Source organism: Lagenorhynchus albirostris, chromosome 3 (genome assembly GCF_949774975.1).
Source record: "Lagenorhynchus albirostris chromosome 3, mLagAlb1.1, whole genome shotgun sequence".
NCBI lineage: Eukaryota > Metazoa > Chordata > Mammalia > Artiodactyla > Delphinidae > Lagenorhynchus > Lagenorhynchus albirostris.
Window position 1 is genome coordinate 62,427,355 of NC_083097.1, and position 22,708 is coordinate 62,450,062.

The window sequence follows — 22,708 nt, forward strand, 5'->3', positions numbered from 1 at the left end:
ACCCCGCATGAATCTTATTTTGTGAACCAGAGCCTACTACTTTGTTCACAAAGCAGAAAAATGCCTTTTCCACTCATTCTGGTATCTCTCTGCTTAAGGGGAAATTAGTTTGCACAGTTAACTTTTAAGAAGAAGCCATCATCTTAAAAACTTTGCCCACTTTTCTTAAAAGACCTTAGGCTAAGGATATGTTGCTTTATTGTTATTATTATTATTCATGGGATGTTTAAGAAGTAATATTCAGGGATTCTAGTTATTCTAGTAACTAAATTGGAGGTTACATCAAGTCAATCCACTATAAATGAACAAAAAAGTAATTAAAATATTACAGTGTACACCCTCCTCAACAATCCGTAAGTGTTAAAAGAGTATAAGCCCTCCCTCTCAGGAGATTCCCATTTGGCAAAATTTCCCTCTGCTGGGCTTCCCTGGCGGCGCAGTGGTTAAGAGTCCGCCTGCCAATGCAGGGGACGCGGGTTCGTGCCCAGGTCTGGGAAGATCCCACATGCTGCGGAGCGGCTGGGCCCGTGAGCCATGGCCGCTGAGCCTGTGCGTCCGGAGCCTGTGCTCCGCAACGGGAGAGGCCACAACAGTGAGGGGCCCGCACCGCAAAAAATAAAATAAAATAAAATACGGCATTGTTAAAAAGAAAAATTTCCTTCTGCTTACATGCTCTTACCTGGAGAGCCTCATGGCCCCCTTGCTCCCTCACTCCTGCCCAGTCCCTGCTCAAGTGTCACCTTTTCGAAGTAGTCTCCAGGCTCCTCCACCCCCATCATTCTTCATCCCTTTACCCCGCTCCACTCTGCTGGCACCGATTACTCTAGAGCATCATTTGTGTTTTCTTCCATCTGCCCCACCAGAATGTGGCTCCATGAGGACAGGGGCTTTGTTTTGCACACTGCTGTGTCCTCACCTCCTAGAACAGTGCTGGCCTGACACAATATAGGCTCTTCATAAATATTTGTTGAAAGATTGACCGAATGTCCACTAAAAAGAAGTCATAGGAGAGCTGTGGCAGAAATGCAGGCTTTCTATTCCATGATAAAAGGAAACCTGCATAGAAAGTCTAGTTCAGGGAGGGGAGAAGAGCCAGAAGGGTCAGTGGCTTCCTGGGCTCCTCTCTCCAGGTAGCAGGAAGCAAGCTGAGGGAGAACTGCTGACACGAGAGACAAATGTGCCTATGGAGACTCAGAAAAGACACTCAGGGAGGACCAGGTAGCTGGGCCTCCCTCCCAGACTGAGAAGTGAGAGGGCTGGCAGGAGAAGAAAGAAGAGAAGCAGGGCTTGATGCCGTTTTTCTAGAAGTCTCCATCCAATTGGTGGGTGTGGTCTGACTATGTGACCACAGGGACTCTGGGGTGAACTGGGCTTAAGTCTGGGCATCAATCTCTCCGAAGCTCAGCTGGAGGCAGGAGATCCAACTCTATCCCTTACCGTGAGCAGGTTCTGGGTGTCAAAAGGCCCCTAAAAGCAGGGTTCCCTCTTGTCTCAGTAGTGGAAAGCTAATGATGGAAAGGGATGACGAGCAGAAGCTAACACTGCCCAACTTTTTTTTAAATTGAAGTATAGTTGATTTACAATGTTATGTTAGTTTCTGGTGTACAGCAAAATGATTCTGTTATACATATATATATATATTGTTTTTCATATTCTTTTCCATTATGGTTTATTACAGGATACTGAATATAGTTCCCTGTGCTATACTGTAGGACCTCGTTGTTCATCCCAACTCTTCCTCCAAACAAAAATGGCACCTGCAGTCATAAAATCTTCCTCTCCCATCTTAGCTGACTTCAGAAATAATTGGTTTGGCAGTATGAAAGCAGTGTCAATCACCTCATTTACCTGAGCAGCTTTCGATGTAAGCCCAATTATTATACAGCACTGGAACAATTACACATACCATTAAATAGGCGAGATTGACTTGGTCGTGTGTTTCATTTAACATAACATGAAAGTTGTGTTGCATGTTCTCAGCCCTCATAGTTAAGTCCTCATGAAGCCAAGCTGCTGTCTCACAGCACTAACTTAAAATCATAAATCAATAAACATAAAAGGATCACTAAAGCCAGGTGAGGGGACATAGGTAAAGGTCTCAGGCCTGTATTCAGGATCGCCCAGCCACTATCCTTTGGTACAAAAGCTAATATTTACTAACCACTTACCATAATAACTTTACACATATTAATTCAATCTTCATCACAACCCTATTAGGTAGGTACTATTAATATTCCCATTTTACACATCAGGAACTAGAAACTTAAGTACGTTGCCAAAAGTGGAAAATGACAGAGTCAGGATTTGAATCCAGAGTCATATGTTCAAGATTATCTTCTCATGATTATCAACATCACACATGTTGATCACCCACTTAAAGTATACCAACTAAACTGCAATTGCACCTTCCAACGCTATGGAAAGGGAACTTGCTCTCAAGAGCTCTCAGTGAGGAGCTGTGAATAGGAAAAAAAATCAATTGCACAAGTGACAATTCAGTGCATATGACGGTGCTGAGATAGTTTTCTTACTGCGTGCCAGGTAGATCCAGCAGTGAGCTCCGATTTCTCCAGGAGGACCACATCTTTCATGCCTGCTTTGGCCAAGTGATAAGCCAGACTCACACCAACGCAGCCACCTCCAATTATCACTGTTTCTGCCCTGTCTTTCCATCTTGTTTCTGCAGGTGAGGGTGGGTTTTCTTCTCTGGAAGACATTGTTTTTAATAGTAGCTTTACTAGGCTATGATAGTTATAGTTTTTTTTTGTTTTTTTTTCTGACTAGTGTGATTCTCCTTACTTATTCTTCTAGTACTTAACATCTACTGCCTGGGAGAGTTACATGTGCTGACAATCATTTGGGAGCCTCAATCTGACTTAGGCAACCTGGTTGGGGGAGGGAGGAGGAGGCATTTGAACCCCATTCCCCTAATTCTGACCCATTGTAGATATTTAATAGAGCTAAAGAATTGAACAGATGACTTCTTTTTCTCAAAGAAATCTAGAGAATAATTTTTCTCAGTCTACTTTAAAAACACACTGATAAACATTTTATTCCATAAAAAAAACCCATAATAATCATGAAGTCCATTATCTATAAATCGTGGATCACCTCCTCCCTCCAATGTTTTCCAGGCTGAAGAGAGCCAGATGGAGTACAACGCTCTGCCTCGCTCAACGTCCTCTCACCGTGTACCTGCTTCTCTAATTATAAATATTGCTCGGTGGCTTGATATATTGATTTGCATGTCTGTCTTCCTAGCTAGATCATGAGCTTCTCCAAGACGCATTGTAAAAAGCAAGGTATAAGTAAGTCAAAGAAGACCATATATACACCTGCGTTTGCCTCCCCATACAGAAGACACTGCTAACAGTTGACTGGGGAAGGGAATGGGGATAGGAGAGTCTTTGCACCAGGAACCCTTTGATATTCTCACTTTGAACGGTTGTGCGTAGAAAAGAACACCCATAATTCGAGAAGAAAGCCGAATGCCCACTTCTCGGGGTCGGAAGCACCCCTAACCCGGAGACCGCCTCAGCCCTGCGCTCGCACCCCGCAGCTGCCCAGCCGCGGGCCTCCGCGCAGACCCGGCCCCACTCACCCTTCGCGGCCGCAGACGGAAAGTAGGCGGCCGGGGGAGCCCCGCAGCGGGAAGCCCCGCAGCCGCAGCGCGCCCAGGCAGAACATGCCGAGGTCGAGGCCATAGGGCGAGGGCGCAGGCACCTACTCCCAAGCCAGCAGACAGGAGGGGCGGTGGGAGGCGGTGGGACCCTCCCCCCGGCGAGGGGCGGGCTTCTGGCTCCGTGCGCTGCCCGCCACTCAGCGCCCGCCACAGCCGCTCCGCGATGGCGCTGGCCGGAAGCCCCGGAGCCAAGAAGGTAAGTTTCGGGGAAAACGGGAGGTACTCAGCCCTCCTGGCCGCGGGGCTTCACCTCAGCCCCTAATCAAGCTCTGCGGTCTGGGCGAGGCACCTGGACGGCTCTGAGCCTCGGTTTACCCGCTCGCGAATCGCCTGGACGACAGTAGTGCCTAGGTGTCAGGATGAGATAACAATATTGGGTAGCATTTATGGAGCCTTGACTCGCTGCCCTGCACTGCGCGAGTGCTTCATACAAATTATCTCCTCTTCACGTTTATTCCCATTTTACAGGTGAGGAAACTGAGGCTCAGGGTCCGAGACCCTAGCTCAGGGTCACCGATCTAGTCCAGGTGGAGCAGGGGTTTGAAGTACAGCCATCGGACTCAGGCCGCCCTCACATTTCCTGCCCTCCGCCCGCCCTCACCTACAGCTCTTCGACTCAATGGCCCCAGTGCTCGCGCCCCTCGTGTGTTTGGGAAGGGCCGTTGCCTGGTCTCCCAAGCCTCGGACTGGCCTGAAACCGGTCCCGGGCATGGACACCCCTAGACCCGCGGCGGGGATGGAGGGTGGGGTGCGCGGAGCCGGGGGTGGGGCCTCCGCCTCATCTCACGCCGTAGTCTGGGTCTCTGGGCTCCCCTTTCCCGATCTGCTCGCCAACTGTCGCCCTGTTCTCCCATTTTTACGCTGGATGTGTGTGTGTGGTGGGGAGAAGGGGTGACAAAACAAAATTAGGAAAAGGGCATGAGCTTGGACGCGGGACATCTCCAAACTCCTCGAGGCAACCCGTCTGTGCTCCCTAATTCAGAAGAGAGGGTGGGGAAGGAAGGGGGGATGTGCACCACCGTTTTACTTAGTAATACTAAAAAGATAGGAACAACCAAGATGCCCTGCAATAGTGGGCTCCGTAAATAAAGTGCATCCGTTTAATAAGTTATTAGGCAGCCAATTAAAAAGTTAAGTATGGGAACAGGCAAAGTGCTTTGCAATGTTAAGTTACAAAAGGAGATATATCACAGACTGAGCCCAACTACATAAAAATATTTATACACACACTGTAAGGAAGGACACAATAATGGTAGTAGTTCCATAAGATGTGGAATATAGGTTTAAAAAACTTAACAAAAAACATATTCTGGTTATGTTTTTCTAATTATAAAGGTAAAACATGGGCATTGAAGCAAATGAGCATGAGAAAAAGAAAAAGAAGCAAAGAACATTGTGCTGACTTCTTTCTCTGAACTTTCTCTAATACTATGTTCACTTTTACAGTTCATTTTTTTTTAAGGTTTTTTAAAAATATGCTGTCCCTGTCCTATTTTTCCTGGCCTCTGCTCTTTGCAACACCAAGATTATCATATGAGAATCCATGTTAATGTGTACCTGGGAGTTAAGATGTTAGTGGGGCAGAGCTAACCTCACCTCTCTGCTCAGCTAACAGGTGCATTTTAAGAATTCATTTAACTGCTACAGAGGACACTTCCAATTGCTTCTTTAATCCAAAAGAGCAGTCTTGGTGGCAATTTCAGGCAGATGGACCTCTGGCAGCTTCCTGCCATAGGGTGAAGTTGGTCTACTCCTCTGTGTATGAATAGAGGTGCCCCGAAGCCAGATCTTAAATCCAAGAGGTCTAGATACTGTTATCTGCAAAAAGAGGGCATAAACGCCTCTCAGAGATCACCATCAGATCCAAGGCAGAGTCACTGCCACACTGAAAGGGAAGATGGAATGAAAATATAAATATACTGCAAATAATTTCCAGTGCTCTTTATTTTACACAGTCCTGTCATTCTAGAGCTGGCCTTAGATCATACAGGTGTAGCAGTTAACTGAGGTGGTAAGTCTAGCAGTGAAGGAGGGGCTAAAAGATGCTCTGAATTCAAATATTGATAGTTTAGTTATTTTGCTAATGGCTGTTTAGAAAACTGGCAAAATTTTAAATGTTGGACAAACATCCGGATAACAGATCAAAATGCCTTACATTTACTTGGTATCATGAAGACAACAGTCAAAATTTGCACTGTCATTTTCTTAAAATCCTAGCTAATTTTCTATTAAAGAGTATCATCTTCTTCCTCCTTGTCAGGACCAAGCTTATAGCATATGTGAGGTATGTGCCATTTTCAAAACCGTCCTGTCCGTCTGCTAACTCTTGGCATATTTTATTAAGGGCCTACTCTTTGTTAGGTGCTGTATGAGGTGACAGAGCCTCAAGCATCTTACAGCTCTGGTTAACAGAGCTGGGCTCCATTCCACTTCCCTCCACAGGAAAATGGAGATGTGGTGGAGATAGTGGCCTGGTACTTAACCTCAGGGCAACCGCTTCCAATGTACCTTCCTGGGCTGCAGATATGACTGGTTAGAAGGGGCAGTAGGAACCTTTCCTCCCCCATTCATGCACTGCTCTGTGTCCAGCTGTAGGCAGGGCTGAGAGGAACTGGCTGGTATTTTCAACAAAAGGCTGTATCTTCAACGAATGCAGTCTATACAAGAGGGATAGGGATCCCCATGGGGGTGTTTGCAGTTTTTATAAATCGCAGGGAAGTTCTCTCTGAAAAAATGACACTTGACCAAAGACCTGAAGAAAATCGGAGGGCGAGCCATTCAGGTATCTGGGGAAGCTCTTTGTAGACAATAGAAACCATAGCTTTGGATAACTGCTCTGGATGCAACCTTATATTCAGATTATGGGTGGGCTGACTTGAAAGGTGGTAAATAGAGACTAGGTTAGGAATTTAGAAGGGCTGATGTCTGCTTTTTCACTTACTGAGCTCTATGATCTTGAGCAAGTCACTTAGCCTCTCTGAACCTCAGTTTCCTCGTCTATAAAGTGGGAATAAAAACTATCCGCCTTGCCTAGCTCCCAAAGTTGTTAAGAGTACCAAATGATAACGTGTCCGTGAACATGCTGGAAAATGTAGAGTATAATTATAAAATGTTGTGTCCAGTAGGATTATGTCCAGTGGTTCACGCACAAAAGAGGTTTATTTTTCTCACCTAACGAGAGGTCTAGCGGACGGTCACCGTCCACGGCCTCTGCAGCTACTCCAAGATGTCATTAAGACACCAGGCTGCAGTTGTCAGCCTGCGTGTGGCTTTCAGTGGCATGGCTGCAAGATGATGGCTATACCTCCAGGGCTTAAGCTGACATTCCACACAGGACAGAGAAAAGGGGACAAGAGGGAAGGGAGTGGGCATCTGTATCAGGAAAGCAAAACTTTTCTAGAAATCTTCAGCAGACTTTCACTTATTTCCCATTGGCCAACACTGTGTCACATGGCCACCCCACTCAGCAAAGGAGCCTATTTTTTTTTTTTCAGTTGGGGACATTGTCTCCCCAAACAAAATATATTAGCAAAGAAGAGGAGAAAAAAAAATGCACATTAGGTGACTAGCAGTGTCTGCCACAAACATCTTTAAAAACCAAAATAACCATTATGGAATCAGCACTTTAACTACAATTTGACTCAGATTAAATTGTATTTGAGAAAAAATAGTCACAGAACTTTGCACAAAACAAGTACCTGGATTGTCCAATAATAGAGTATTCTCAATCTTTCAGAAATACTATTAGGCACGGATGATTTCGACAGAACTGGAGCTGTGAGAGCATTGTACCACCTTTCCTAAAATTAGAAACTGCTTTTAGGAAAAAAAAAAAAAGAGGGATCTTAGGTGATTTTTCTTTCTCTTCTTCAGGGCATTTTGGAACGTCTGGATAGTGGGGAGGTTGTGGTTGGAGACGGCAGCTTTCTCATAACTCTGGAGAAGAGGGGCTACGTGAAGGCCGGGCTCTGGACTTCAGAAGCCGTCGTAGAACATCCAAGTGCAGGTCGGTGCCAGCATCACCCCTGAGTGTTTATCTGGGTGACATTTTGCTTAAATCTGACTGAGAGAAGATAAATAAAAGCTAGCATTTTCTTTCTTTTTTAAACAGATTTATTTATTTTAGTTATTTATTTATTTTTGTCTGCACTGGGTCTTCATTGCTGCGTGCAGGCTTTCTCTAGTTGCGGTGAGCAGGGGCTACTCTTTGTTGTGGTGCGCGGGCTTCTCATTGTGGTGGCTTCTCTTGTTGCAGAGCACGGGCTCTAGGCGCGCAGGCTTCAGTAGTTGTGGCATGCGGGCTCAGTAGTTGTGGCTCATGGGCTCAGTAGTTGTGGCTCATGGGCTTCGTTGCTCCTCGGCATGTGGGATCTTCCCAGACCAGGGATTGAACCCGTGACCCCTGCATTGGCAGATGGATTCTTAACCACTGCGCCACCAGGGAAGTTCCGTGAGCATTTTCTAGGGACTGATTCACTTGCCCAAACTGCCAAGATGTGGAGACAGTGGCAGTACACGAGCTGAAGAAAGGGCTTCTCTCTCCTTCCTTCCCTCCTCTACACACACACACACACACACACACACACACACTTGCATCTTCATATTCAGGGAGTGCTAAAATATACATACCAATATTTGTTCCATGAATATTTACCTTGTATATTCAAGAGTTTCCTTAACATAGTAAAACTGTTATTGCTTCAGATTCATCCTTCTGGCTAATTTGCATACGATATTAAAACAGTACATTTGGTAGGGACGATTAATGGTAACCACCAGCTTAACAGAATATAGACAAATAGCAAATATAGATTTGCAAATATATATATAGCAAATATAGATATATATAGCAAATATAGATTTGCTGTTCTAAATGAAAGTGGGAAATAAAGCCAAAGAAGATATGGGTGAAACGGGATACAAGCTGGGAATGGAACTTTTGATTCACTCTGATTTTATTCATATATACACAGTGTATCAGACAAACATGGGGTCATGTCTAGGTCCTTCTACTGACCAGCTGAGTGACCTTGAACAAGTCATTTGACCTCTGAGGATCAGTTTTTTCATCTGTCACATGGGGGCATGACATGGGCTGGTTGTGAGGACTTGTGAACTAACCCACATGAAATGCCCATATAAGTACCCAATGGCCATGATTACTGTTTCATCAGACACCCAGAGTTATATGGTAGGACAGAGTTTTGTCTTTCTGGTGTTAGCAGAAAGATTTCATCTGACCCAAGAAGAACTCATTCTTAATTTTAGAAAATCTTCTTTGCTCAACCAGGAAGAAAGTGTTGAAATAGCAAGGATAAAGACTGAGTTGGGGAGGAGATGAAGGGAGAGAGAGGAAGGAGTTTCTGATGGGCCAAGGAAAGCTCCCTGACTGCGTTTCCCCAGCTGCTTGCTATTGAATACACTTGATAGGGGCGCCACCCATATGCATTCTGCCCACTGTGAGAATTCCCTCATCCTACTTTGAGGGCCCCCCAATGCTGACTGTAAGTAGACGAGCTACATCCTTCATGACACCGGCAAATGAATAAACCCTCTCTAGACCAAGAGACCAAGGGACAGTTGGCCAACTGGGCCTTAGTGTCTGCATGTGACTGCACCAGGCCATGGGGCCCACTGGCAGGTCAACATGAGGCTACTCTAAATAGCCCCATTTGGTATGGACTCTGCCTTGCCCCTAAATTCTGCTGACCTGAATCTGAATTTCTTTATAAGTACCAGGTTTGAAATTGTGTATGATTGAAAGAGATGTGAGTGGATGAGCTGCCGCTGAAAATGATAGCTTCTGTGATTTTTACTTTTTTAATTTCAATGGAAAAAACAACTCCTTTGTAGTTCGTCAGCTTCACATGGAATTCTTGAGAGCGGGATCAAATGTCATGCAGACTTTCACCTTTTCTGCCAGTGAGGACAAAATGGAAAGTCAGGTAAATGATAATGGGGCAGGTGGGAGTGGGGAGGGGCGGGGAGAGGGATCATCTATAATAAAAATAACCTCTTGATGGGAATCCATGGAATTGACCTGATGTGTTACTATACTTTATTACAAAAAATAATAAAGTATTTTTTAAAAAAAATGATAAAATATTTTTTCCTCCACATAAAATATCTATCCAGTAATTAATCATGATGTAAACATATAGGTACTAAATAAATAAGCATTTTCTGTCTCTTTATCTAGGGGAGGGGGTAGGACTGGGAGAAAATATGCCATTAGAAGGGCATGACCATCCTTCTGTGATATGTTTTTATAGGGAAAGAACACTTTATAGATGCTCTTGTTACCTTCTCATTTCACATTCTTCTCTTCTGACTTGTCCATGTTGAGACAGGGCGGTCCTAGGGAACACAGCACTAGCCTAGGAATGAGGAGAATTGGGTTTTATACCCAACTTTGCCACCTATTGGTTGTGTGACTTTGTGTTAGACACTTAAAGACATGGAGAACTGGTTTACTCTGCCAAATGGAGATAACTGATGCTTACTTACATGCATAGGGTTGTTGAGAAAAGTGGGTAAGGATGTGGAAGTATTGTGAGATATTCTGCAAATATAAAGTATTAATACTTGTCAACGTTAATGCCCATTTATTCATTCAACCAACCAACATTTATTGAGTACCTGTTATAGTCCATTCTCTATGCTAGATACAAAGATGATACAAAGGCATAGACACTATTCTGAAGTGGCTCACAGTCAAGTATGGGAGACAAACAAATGAGCATTTACTAAAATCCAGTGTGGTAAGTACAATATGAACATACAAGCTCACTGGGAGTAGAGATGATACCCAACTCGGCTGGTCTTCTCGAATTGCAGTTTAAACCAGTGACTTGTGCTCATGCTACTTGCTCATTGCCCCCTTTGATACCTATTATATCTCACCTTTAAAATGCCAGGCTCACCATGTGTACTCTTGCTGTCTAACCTCAGTGGGAAGCTGTAAACACCGCTGCCTGTGACCTTGCCAGAGAAGTAGCCAACAAAGGTGATGCTTTGGTAGCAGGGGGGATCTGCCAGACATCATTGTACAAACACCACAAGGATGAAGCTAGAATTAAAAAACTTTTTCGACAACAGCTAGACGTTTTTACCAGGAAAAATGTGGACTTCCTGATTGCAGAGGTAAGCCTAGCATTAAAGGGGCAGGGCTGGAAGGGGCTGTGGGAGGGGAGGATAGAGGCTGTCCGGGAGTAAAGCCTAGAGGGTAGGTGGCTGCTCAGGCCTCACCATTAACACTTAGTGCCAAGTAGTAGTTTCCTTGCTCTCCTCCATCCCTGCCTTGCTCACTCCCATCTCTCTGCTTTCACTAAAGCTATAACATCTGAGCGATATTTTGAAGTTAGAATCAATAAGTGTTGTCACTGACTGGATATGAAGGCCCGGAATATCCTCTTTCTTCCATCTCCCTATTTCCCATCATGATTGCTACCATCTAGAGTCAAGACCTCAACCCAGCTCTTCACCCCCAACAAGGACAATAGCCTCCCAACTGCTAGTTCCCCAATCTCCCTACTGAACTTACTGAAAACCTTGCTACGTCAACCTTCCCAAGGCTTAGGGCTACCCAAGCCTGGCTAACCCACCAGGAAAAAATCATCTACAGAAATGAACACAAACTCTGCCCTACATGTTCTCCAGATGGATAAGAACACAAGTTTGTTTTTTAAGAACCTCTCTTTTGACTTTCTCTGCCATTCCTCACACACTGCTTCTGCAGAATCTAAGTCAAAAAGGAAGAAACAGGGAGATTTCTGCTAGCTTTTCTCCACTTACTTAAATTAAGTTCAGCTTTTCAATTGTGGTACTTATGGGGTTTCCTGGGAAGCACCCCTGCAAATGGCCTGGGTTTACCAGACAACGTATCCTGTCTACCATTGGCAAAGACACTCAGTGGCTACCCCTCCCTTCTCTGTGCCTCTATGTTCTCATCTGGGGAACTAATCATACTTCCCTTCTTACTTTATGGAGCACTTTAGAATATCGAACTAGAAGTGAATATAAAAGTATTTTGAATTGTAAAGCATGATAAACAATTATTCTGCAGAGATCACCCAAGTTCCATAAAAAATGAGTCCAAAATTTATTAACAAAACTTTTGTTCCTTCAAAAGTATGATTTTAAATACTCAGTTACTTTAAAACCTTTTTTTAGTATGATATCTGAATGAAAACCTATATGTTATTGTTAAAGGAATTAAAATATTTACTCAGAAAAGTATTCTGTAGTCAATCTGATAGAGACACATTTCTTAGCACATTTTATCACATATATTTGGTAATTTTTATAACTGTTTTTGTAACATTTGCGGTCTACCACTCAAAATCTGCTTTATATTTGGACTAATAGAAGAACATGAAATTTCTCTTAGTATTTTGAACATGCTGAAGAAGCTGTGTGGGCTGTGGAAGTCTTAAAAGAAGCCAGAAAACCCGTGGCAGCCACGATGTGCATAGGCCCAGAGGGAGACATGCATGGTGTAACACCTGGAGAATGTGCTGTGAAGCTGGTGAAGGCAGGTAATGTGGACCCATGATGTGATAAGCAGTTCAGTTATTGTTTATGACATGTTTCTTAACATTGGGAGAGCAGTTTGGAAATAAAAACATTAATTGGAATCTATCTCTTTATCTGTAAAACTGAGGAGGTGGAGGGGGACAGCTAATTTCTAAGACACCTTCCAACTATTAAAAAAGAAAATAAAGATCTTTATGTCTGTTTTTGTGCCAGTACCATACTGTTTTTATGACTGTAGCTTTGTGGTATAGTCGGAAGTCAGGGAGCATGATTCCTTCAGCTCTGTTCCTCTTTCTCAAGATTGTTTTGGCTATTCAGGGTCTTTGGTGTTTTCATACAAATTTTAAAATTATTTGTTCTAGTTCTCTGAAAAATGCCATTGGTAATTTGGTAGGGATTGCACTGAATCTATAGATTGCCTTGGGTAGTATGGTCATTTAAAAATATTGATTCTTCCAATCCAAGAACACTGTATATCTTTCCATCTGTGTTGTCTTCAATTTCTTTCATCAATGTCTTATAGTTTGTGGAGTACAGGTCTTTTGCCTCCTTAGGTGGGTTTATTCCTAGGTATTTTATTCTTTTTGATGCAATGGTAAATGCGATTGTTTCCTTAATTTCTTTTTCTGATGTTTTGTTGTTAGTGTATAGAAACAAAGTCAGACAGAGAAAGACAAATATCATATCACTTATATGTGGAATCTAATAAAATGATAAAAATGAACTTATTTACCAAACAGAAATAGACACAGAAAACAAACTTATGGTTCCCAAAGGGAAACAGGGGGTGGGGGGAGGGGAAAATTAGGAGTTTGGGATTAAAAGATTCACACTCCTATATATAAAATAGATAAACAACAAGGACCTACTGTATAGCACAGGGAACTATATTCAATATCTTGTAATAACCTATAATGAAAAAGAATCTGAAAAAGTATATACGTATAACTGAATCACTTGACTGTACATCTGAAACTAACGCAACATTGTAAATCAACTATACTTCAATTTTTAAAAATAAACAAGTAAATACATTTTGAAACAAGTAAATAAATGTATTTCTTTGCATAGGGGCTTCAATCGTTGGTGTGAACTGCCGATTTGGGCCCTGCACCAGCCTGAAGACAATGAGACTCATGAAGGAAGGCCTATGGGCTGCAGGGCTGAAAGCACACTTGATGGTGCAGCCCCTGGGGTTCCACATGCCCGACTGTGGCAAAGGAGGGTTTGTGGATCTCCCCGAATATCCCTTCGGTAAGCTCAGGCACATATTAGAGACCTTGTGGTTTCTTGTTGTGACAAAACGGAAATGGCTATAATGAACAACTACAGTACAGACTTACAATACGAGGCAAAGACTTTCTAAGACAAAGACTTTCAGTGTTAACCAAAAATTAGCTATCTGAGGAATTCATACTCTAAAATTTATAGTTTCTTCATTGAAAAAAGAAAATACCCCTTAAAAAAAAAAAAATTACCCCTTGAGCATCGATGGTCTGAATATAGAGATGGTAACAGAAGTGCCGTAACTGTTGTATTACAGCACTGGAGCCCAGAGTTGCAACCAGATGGGATATTCAAAAATACGCCAGAGAGGCCTACAACCTGGGGGTCAGGTACATAGGTGGGTGCTGTGGATTTGAGCCCTACCACATCAGGGCGATTGCAGAGGAGCTGGCCCCGGAAAGGGGATTTTTGCCTCCGTCTTCTGACAAACATGGCAGCTGGGGAAGTGGTCTCAACACGCACACCAAACCCTGGATTAGATCCAGGTAGGAATTTTTTAATTAACTTACTGTTTTCCTCTAATCTCATTTTATTGATTGTTAGCATTATGCATGCACATGGTAATACAAATTCAAAAGTATAGAAGTATACAAAATGAAAGGTAAAAGCCGCCCATTTCTGACACCCATCCCATTCCAGGGGTAACCTGTTTGCCATTTATGTTTTGAAGTCTTATTTCTCTATTTCTTGTTTTATCAATTTTAAGTAGTAATTACCCTTTATGAAAGCTGAGGGATTTAAATCACATAATCTTCCCCCTTGCCCTGATCTCCTTTTCACAAATTTGACTTATTACATTTTTGCTTGTTCTGTTGGCGATCTTTACAAGTTTGAATTTCATATTTAACTACTTGTTTTTTAATCCATCAATATGAGGCAGTATCTCTTGATTCCACTCTCTGTAAAATAAGAATTGCCTTCCTCCATTTCCCTCTACTTTTCCTCCCTCGTCTACCTCTTGGTTTCTTTAAGGTATACAACTAATTTTACATCATCAAGATTTATAAACAAACACAGTATAAGCAAACACAGTGGCAATTCAGTAATTAAGTGTTCAATTCCATGTGAAATCAAGACTTGGAACATGTTTCAAACTGAAAACCTCGTTTTTTCCAGCAGGAGATTTCAATATTCAGGAAACCAGGGAAGGCCAGTCTGAGCCTTCTCTTTCTCTGTCTTATGCTTCCAAACCTCCCTTCCAATATTGCTAATCATGGTTTCTGACCTCTTCAGATTCAAAGAGAGAGGAGAGCAGATGGAAAAGGGAGTAAACTTGTATTGCTTAATTGACACCCTATTAGGAAGACCACATTCTCTGGGCCTGGCAGATCCTCATGAGTGTATTTACAGTTCTTCAGAGGCTGCCACTGGAAACTTTTGTCTGTATTTCTCATGCCACAGGCATTGCATTTTTCTCTGAAAATTTTTCTCTGCTTTGCCCTCAGATCCCAACTTTCTCAGCAGGTCACTATAGATATACACTATTTTGGGAAGTCTCATTTTCCTTCCTGGTGTTTCTCTTGAGCCTGATTTTAAATATGTCCAGGCTGGCTCCCTCTCTCCTATTAGGCTCAAAACTAGCTAGAAAACTTTTCATCTTTCCTTTAAGGAGACAAACTGAGAGTGTGGTCTGATCCCAATTTAACCACACTATCTTCACTCACAAAGTAGCTGACCCATTGGTCTCTGTGATCTAGATTTTCCAGTGTAGAGTCAAGTGAGTCATCTGACTGGCTCTTAGGCAACTACTTTGAAACTTCTGCAGAGTGTCTGTCTTGCTTTAATACCTGATATCTATCGTATCTTGTGCCACCAATAAAATTTCCAATCTAATATCCTGGTACCCTGATCACTATTTTCTAAACATTATTCACTGCAGAACCAAGAGAAAGAGAAATAAACCTATTTTACAAAACCTGAGCCCCTTGTGAGAGAACGTTCCAAGCATCAAGGTCAAATTGATTCTCTCCTCTTAGATTTCATCCATAGTCCAAACTCAGGCCATACTTTAATTTGCTTCATAGTTGGACTTTCTTTGTACAATGTTTGGTTTTATAGGAATTTCTAATTAACTTTCTTTTTTATTGTTGAAAGAAGAATAATAGACCTTCACCTTCTCTAAGGTCTTCCAATATCTAAATTATACTGTTTGTTACAATCACTTTATTATTGAAGATATTTTTCTGGGGGCTCCTTGAATTACTGTTCTGTTTTGAATCATTCTCTCTCTCTCTCTCTCTCACCTGTCAATCTTTTCCATCTTTTAGAAACTAACCACAATTTCTGCTCTTCTCTAATCAGAGCTGTTATGTCTTTAATCCATTTTGTACTTCTTTATCCATTTCAGTAGAATTTAGGACAGTCTTCATTTTTGAACATTTAGGACAATGTTCCTAATGTAAATTAATTTAGATTGTAGAAGTAGGCAAGAAATCATTTAGGCAAACATTTCTTCTGGGAGGTATGGATATTCATCCAGGAAGATTTTTTTTTATAGGTCTCATGCTTAGAAAAAAAAGTACTAAATAGAAATATAGGGACTTCCCTGGTGGCCTGGTGGTTAAGAATCCTCCTGCCAATGCAGGGGACACAGGTTCAATTCCTGGTCTGGGAAGATCCCACATGCCGCAGAGCAACTAAGCCTGTGCACCACAACTACTGAGCCTACGTGCTCTAGGGCCCGTGTGCTGCAACTACTGAGCCTGCGCACCTAGAGCCTGTGCTGCACAACAAGAGAAGCCACCACAATGAGAAGCCTGCGTACCGCAACAAAGTGTAGCCCCTGCTCACCGCAACTAGAGAAAGCCCACACACAGCAATGAAGACCCAACGCAGCCAAAAAATAAGTTAACTAATTAAATCACTTTAAAGAAAGAAATATAATTAAAAGGTGAGGAAAGTATACTTTGATGATGATTTAAATAGTTCAGATAAGTGAGAAATGGCTTTTTTTAATAAACACTGTCTAGGGATCCTTAAAATTCATTAGCAATTTCAAATAAAACATTATTCTATAGAATAAAGCCAGACATTCCTTGTACCCTAAACTCCCAAACATACTCATGTGCACAAAAATTTGTGATTATCCAGAAACCTGTAGACACCCCAGATTTCTGACATTTTCAGCATCCAAAAATATTGGTTTATTCAGTGTTTCATAGGTAAAATGGAAAAAACTATAAAAATACATTTAACACAAAAGTCTGTGACCAGGAACCTTTGTGTTCTTTCTTTGTCTAAAAACAAAGCACAAATACTGACAAATTAATTTGTATTCTGTTTTTGGTTACTTTCTGAAGAATTATACTTTGTCTCATTACGTTTAAAACTGGTTTCACATACTTGTCATTATGTTAAAATATTGAGTAGAGCTAGAAGGACTCTGCTAGAAATTTCCGAATGAATATAATTCACAAAAACATGTAAATTTCAAACATGTTGTCTTTTTCTGAAAGGTGGTATGAAACCCAGTGATTGTTATTGAGGATAGAAATGTAGAAAGACTCCTGGAATTAATGGATATGGGCATAGTTTTTCTGTCTGTATGTTGAAACTGAAATTCTACTTTAGCCTGATCATCCACCAGACTTATGAGTATTTAGCCAATATCTATATAAAGTATTGGACTTATAAAATAGACATGAATCTTTTAATTGACTAACTATATATTTTTTAAAACACAGGGCTAGAAGGGAGTATTGGGAGAATCTGCTGCCGGCTTCAGGCAGACCTTTCTGTCCTTCATTGTCGAAGCCAGACGCCTGAGGAGTAATGAAAGAAAACACGGAAATAGCAGAATGGAAAGAAATCCCCCTCAAGCCCCATCTGGAACCCTTCCTCGCCTCTATCCTCAGGCCACCCTGATGTCTCCAGCTGCTGAACAGCTAATGTGCTGTCAGTTCAACATAGGATGCGTATTGCATTCCTGCTGTGCCTAAGCTCTGAGCAAGATGCTGGGGGAGATGCAAAGCTGATGCGAAAGGCTTCTCGTCCTCCAGGCACTTACTGTCCAGTAATGCTGCAGGACATGCTTTTGAAGGGAATCAAGAATAGTGAAACTTGTCTTTTAGGGTGAAATTGAGATTTTAAAATAACGAAGTCTGTGAGCAACAAACCCAGTGATTAATTACGGAGACTAAACTAGGTACAGAAGGGATAGAGCAGCATTCTAAACTAAAATGAAAATAATGAGTCTGCCTTTCTTAAATGATTTGTATAGTGACTCCAAAGGCAATCCCAAAGGAAAAGATGCAAAAAATGTTTTAGGACTTTTTGAAATAATCATATAACCTTCTAAAGTGATTACTTTCAGAGATGATTTTACTTAAAGGTGTTAGGTCCCAGAATTTTAAAAATGTGTCTATATAATCACAAATAGCTAGATTATAAACTACTAAGGGCAAGGACAATGTGATATGCTTCTTATATTTTTCCTTAAAGTATTTATCATTGTGCCAGGCATACTAATAGATGCTCAATGAGATACTTATGTTAATTGTTTAAAATAAATAAAAATAGATAAACAGTTTTGGGAGACCTTTTTAAAAGTCAGAGTTCAAATCTATCTTGGTCTAATATTTTCTTGACTTATGTTTGAGCTATTTGCTACATGCCAATTTCTCTCTATTTTTCAAAACAATGTATCAATTTGTAACAATAAAATTAAAAATAATTTACCTTTTATAAAAGTGTTTGAATACTTTAAATTTTATGGACATTCTTTGGAATAGTAATAACAACAAGCATTTATTACTTATTATGTTCCAGGCTCTTGCTTCTCTCTCTCTGTCTCTCTCTCTCTCCTCTCTATCATATATATATATATATATATATATATATATATATATATATATATATATATATGAGACAAAAGCCAACCTACATTTATGAAACACACAGGTTTCATTTTGGGTTAGTAAGTGCAATGCTCAGAATAGAATGTTGATGAGATGGAAGTTGATAAAACTTCCAAGAGACAAACAGGTAACAAATAAAGTCCTTAAAAAATAGATTTCCTAGGTTGAAAGATTCAAAATTTATATAGTAATTGGATCACATTTTATTATAGATAATAATAAAAACATATTGGGGAAAAGCATTTCAAACCATTTGGTTCTAACTCCAATTTAATAATTATGCCCCGGGCTTCCCTGGTGGCGCAGTGGTTGAGAGTCTGCCTGCCAATGCAGGGGACACGAGTTCGTGTCCTGGTTTGAGAAGATCCCACATGCCGCGGAGCGGCTGGGCCCATGAGCCATGGCCACTGAGCCTGTGCGTCCGGAGCCTATGTTCCGCAACAGGAGAGGCCACAACAGTGAGAGGCTGGTGTACCACAAAAAAAATAAATAAATAAATAAAATAAAAATAATTATGCCCCAAAATAAAGTCAGAAAAGTATGCTCAGTCCTCCACTGTTATTGCCTTGGTCTGACAAGACTAGTAAATACATTTAGATAATTAAAAATAGTGGAAAAGTGAAAATTATATTTTATGTAGAGGAAATGGTTATATAGCTAGAAATCTCAAGAAGATCATCTGGAAAGCTCTTACAAACAACAGGAGAATTCAGTAAAGTGACTGGTTAAAAATTTTATATACAAAAGTCATTGCTTCTCTATATACACTTGACAATGATTTTGAAAGTATAGTGGAAATAAAGATCTATTTTATTTTTTCAGCGAAATGATTAAATATCTAGGAATAATATTACAAAAACTGTGTAAGAGCTGTTGAAGGAAAGTTGAGGATGCAAAGTAAGACGAATAAATCTACACACATGCTCATAAAGAGAAAGACAATATTTTAAGTTACAAAGTTGTTTTAAATTGATTAATAAATGTAATATAATCCCAAGGGGAAAAAATCATGAGTATTGAGGGGAAATAGACATGCAAACCCTCAAGTGCACATGGGGGCGGGGGTTATATTCTAGGGGCTATGAGAAAATTAGATAAAGAGAGATAGTGAGGAAGGTGTGGCCTTGCCAGATAACCACTATACATAACATAGTAATTAAAGCCACTGGATACTTGTATTAAAAAAAAGTTCAGTGGAACATATATGTATATATATAAATGTTAATGTATGATAAAGAGGGTATTATTTCAGGTCAGTAAGGGAAAGCTGGATTGATAAAGGAGGTATTTCAGGTTAGTGAGGAAAGCTTGACTGTTTAATAATGTTGGAAGGAACCTAGGAACCTAGGAAGAAAAAGTTGGATCTCTTAGAACAAGTTCAAGGTTGATCAAAGTTTTAAACATAAGTCCATAAGAGAAAAGCCATAAAAGAAAAAAAGAAACATAAATTTCACCATATAAAATTAAATGTGCGCACAAAACCCAAAATACTCTAAACAAAGTCAAATGGGAATAATGTGTAACGAGGGTTAGTAACCGCTATTCCAGTAAAGGGGTCTTAAGTTGTCTTAGTTCAACTATCCTCCCACCTGTGTAGATGTTGTGAGGAGGGCTCTCCTATGTGATTGGCCTTCAGAACTTCACGCCATTTTCTTGGGCTTACAGGTGTTTTGAGAGGAAGATGTACCCAGCTAGGGACCAAGCAAAGCCTTGGGGTCAGTACTAGCATCATCACCCTTGCTTGACCATCACTCTTTCACTGTGGGATATGATGCTGTGAGTCAGGTGCCACAGGAAACACAGGGCGCCTGGTAGAGGTGATGTGAGGTGCTGGGTAGTGAGTCTGCAGGCACTGACAGGGAGTTCAGGCAGCTTCTGAGCACTGATACACTATTCCTTAATGTGGTACTTAAGGAACCACAGGCCCAACTTGACTCTTTCCTTCCCAGGCAGCAGGTCCTCTCCCTTCTTCGGAAACGTCTGGGGATCAATTCTCAGCTCCTGTGGCCCACGTGCAGCTCATACTGTCTCTTCCCCACTTCCCCCAATGCCCCAAACCTTTTAAGTTTTCTGAAAAACCTCTTTCCCTCTTGCTCTGTTGATATAACACGATATTAGACCAAAAGGAATGGAGAAATGAGGTCCACTTTCCTAAAGGCACCCTTATTGGAGGTAGGGAAAATATTTGCTCTTTATCTTTCCAGTGCAGGAAAAAGAGGCAGAAAGAATAATAATTTATTCTTTCTTTTTAATCTGTAGCTTATTATTATGCATAATAATTATTTACAGATTAAAGCAATCTGAGTGCTAGTATCCTGCCACAAATATTTACATACATTTGAAATACCAAGGGAGATTTTCCCTAACCTATAAATCAGAAAATAGATTTCCTTAACCTATTAAATATAGGAAAAGATATGCAACACATTCAAAATTAGGTAAATGTATGTGAAAACAAGAAGATACTCTTTTTACCTATCATTAACAACAACAACAAAAAAGATAATATCTTGTGTTGTTGAGAGTGTAAAGGAAAAGTCACTATTGTACATATGCTTTTCGTAGAAGCGTAAACTTGTACAAGCTATTTGGAAAGCAATTTGGCCATTCCTATCCAAATTTAGAATTCACACACCCTTGGAGGAGCAATGTCATTTCTAGGAATGTAGCCTACACTTATTTTCATATTTGTGCAAAAGCACAAGTCTGGACACTGCCAAAATATCCATCAGTGAAATACTAGTTAAGTGATTTATGGAACGTGTACAGGATGATAAACCATGGAGCCATTAAAAGGAATACATGCTATGTTATCATATGCTATTGCTTATATGTGGAATCTAAAAAAAGAATGATACAAATGAACTTATTTACAAAGCAGAAATAGGCTCACAGATATAGAAAACAAACTTATGGTACCAAAGGGGAAGTGGGAGAGGGATAAATTAGGAGCTTGGGATTAACAGTAGATATTAACACACTACAATATAAAATAAAGAACAAGGACCTACTGTTTGGCACAGGGAACTATATTCAATATCTTGTAATAACCTGTAATGGAAAAGAATCTGAAAATATATATATATATATATGTATAACTGAAACACTTTGCTGTACACCTGAAACTAATACAACATTGTATATCAACTATATTTCAATAAAAAAATTTTTTTAATTAAAAAAGAAACAGAGTACCTGAGCTCAACATGTACTAAAGAGGAAGGACCTCCCAGACAAGTTCTAAATGAAAGTATGCTCCCATCATGCGTGTGTAGAATATTTCTGGGAGGAATGCCTCCCTCTTATGAAAGGAAGCCTAGTGATTGAAAGTATGGTGTAGAAGGAAGACTTCGTTTTCTCTGATACCTTTCTTAGTGTCTAAATGTGTTAATATGGGTAGTTATTACTTTTTCAATGAAATAAAATTTTTAAAATTTTTATAATTTTAACATTTATATCAAGATTTCTGATTGCAAGAGGGAAAATCAGATATCATGAGTTTCCTGTTGTGATACAGAATGAGAAACACTATATCAGCAATGATGTACCAGCCAAAGGTGCCTGAGTGGAATCTAATCAAGTCTTTGGATTCCACTTCCAATTTAGAGGAAATACAGGTGATCTAGGAATAAGGTAAATAATTCCACAAGGAAACAATCAGGTGACTCATATATGCTATAGGATAGCTGGCCTGGTCCATTCCACAGATCCGTGTATTGGGAGTGCTCACGTGTATAAAACAAACCAATGCAACTCATGGTCTCGTATTGGATCCTAGTTTTGACAAACCTACTGTAAAAGGCCTCTTGGGTACAAATTATGAAAAATTTAATATGGACTTGGTATTAAGGAATCAATTAATTTTGTCCTTACTTTTTAGAGATAAGAATTTTTAATGCATACTAAAATGTTAAATTACTATTTATAATTCACTTTAACTATTTTAACATATAAAAATGAGGGTTTTCTTAAAAAGCAAAATTCCTATAGGTTCTGATTTGGTATAGAGTAATTAAGAAAAAGGTCAAAAATGATCAGTGAAACTAAGAAAAACTGGTTTGAACTAGCACTTTCCAGTTCCATAGCAGATGTTTACTAGGGAGTTTCCAGGAACAGTAGATGGTCCGCTGATAAACCCTGCAGTGCTGTGTGTAGAAACAGCAACGCAGACCGGCAAATTGCTGGCATGGAAACCATCACAAGGGATCGAAGAGATGTGCTGAAACCAAGAGGCGAAGTTCAGTTGGAAAAACAATTCCTGCTTCACAATGAACACAGCCACGATTTGATACCCTTAAGCAAAACCGTAAGCAAAGTTAAGCAACCCATTTTGGCTGTACAGCCAGCT

The 22,708-nt window shown here is 40.6% G+C and overlaps 2 protein-coding genes across 2 annotated transcripts in view; one reads left to right on the top strand and one right to left on the bottom strand.

Annotated features, from left to right (window-relative positions):
- DMGDH (dimethylglycine dehydrogenase) overlaps positions 1–3,687 on the bottom strand; it is a 60,375-nt gene extending 56,688 nt beyond the window's left edge. The window contains exons 1-2 of the mRNA XM_060146133.1: positions 3,602–3,687; positions 2,532–2,706 (exon numbers count right to left, since the gene is read on the bottom strand). Of these exons, the coding sequence (XP_060002116.1) occupies positions 2,532–2,706; positions 3,602–3,687 (261 nt within the window). The remainder of the gene's footprint in view (positions 1–2,531; positions 2,707–3,601) is intronic.
- An 80-nt stretch (positions 3,688–3,767) lies between these two features.
- BHMT2 (betaine--homocysteine S-methyltransferase 2) lies at positions 3,768–18,192 on the top strand. The gene is made up of 8 exons (XM_060146134.1): positions 3,768–3,878; positions 7,556–7,688; positions 9,536–9,627; positions 10,634–10,825; positions 12,072–12,219; positions 13,289–13,471; positions 13,761–13,989; positions 17,188–18,192. Exons 1-8 carry the CDS (start codon positions 3,846–3,848, stop codon positions 17,267–17,269), a joined length of 1,092 nt encoding a protein of 363 aa, XP_060002117.1. The 5' UTR covers positions 3,768–3,845; the 3' UTR covers positions 17,270–18,192.
- Positions 18,193–22,708: the final 4,516 nt, after the last annotated feature.

What these genes read in the sequence shown, in the direction of transcription:
- BHMT2 (XM_060146134.1), top strand. Translation starts at nt 3,846, where the DNA reads ATGGCGCTGGCCGGAAGCCCCGGAGCCAAGAAG. An exon ending in CGTAGAACATCCAAGTGCAG is followed by an intron (nt 7,689 to 9,535) that starts GTCGGTGCCAGC and finishes ACTCCTTTGTAG; the next exon opens with TTCGTCAGCTTCACATGGAA. An exon ending in AGGACAAAATGGAAAGTCAG is followed by an intron (nt 9,628 to 10,633) that starts GTAAATGATAAT and finishes GTCTAACCTCAG; the next exon opens with TGGGAAGCTGTAAACACCGC.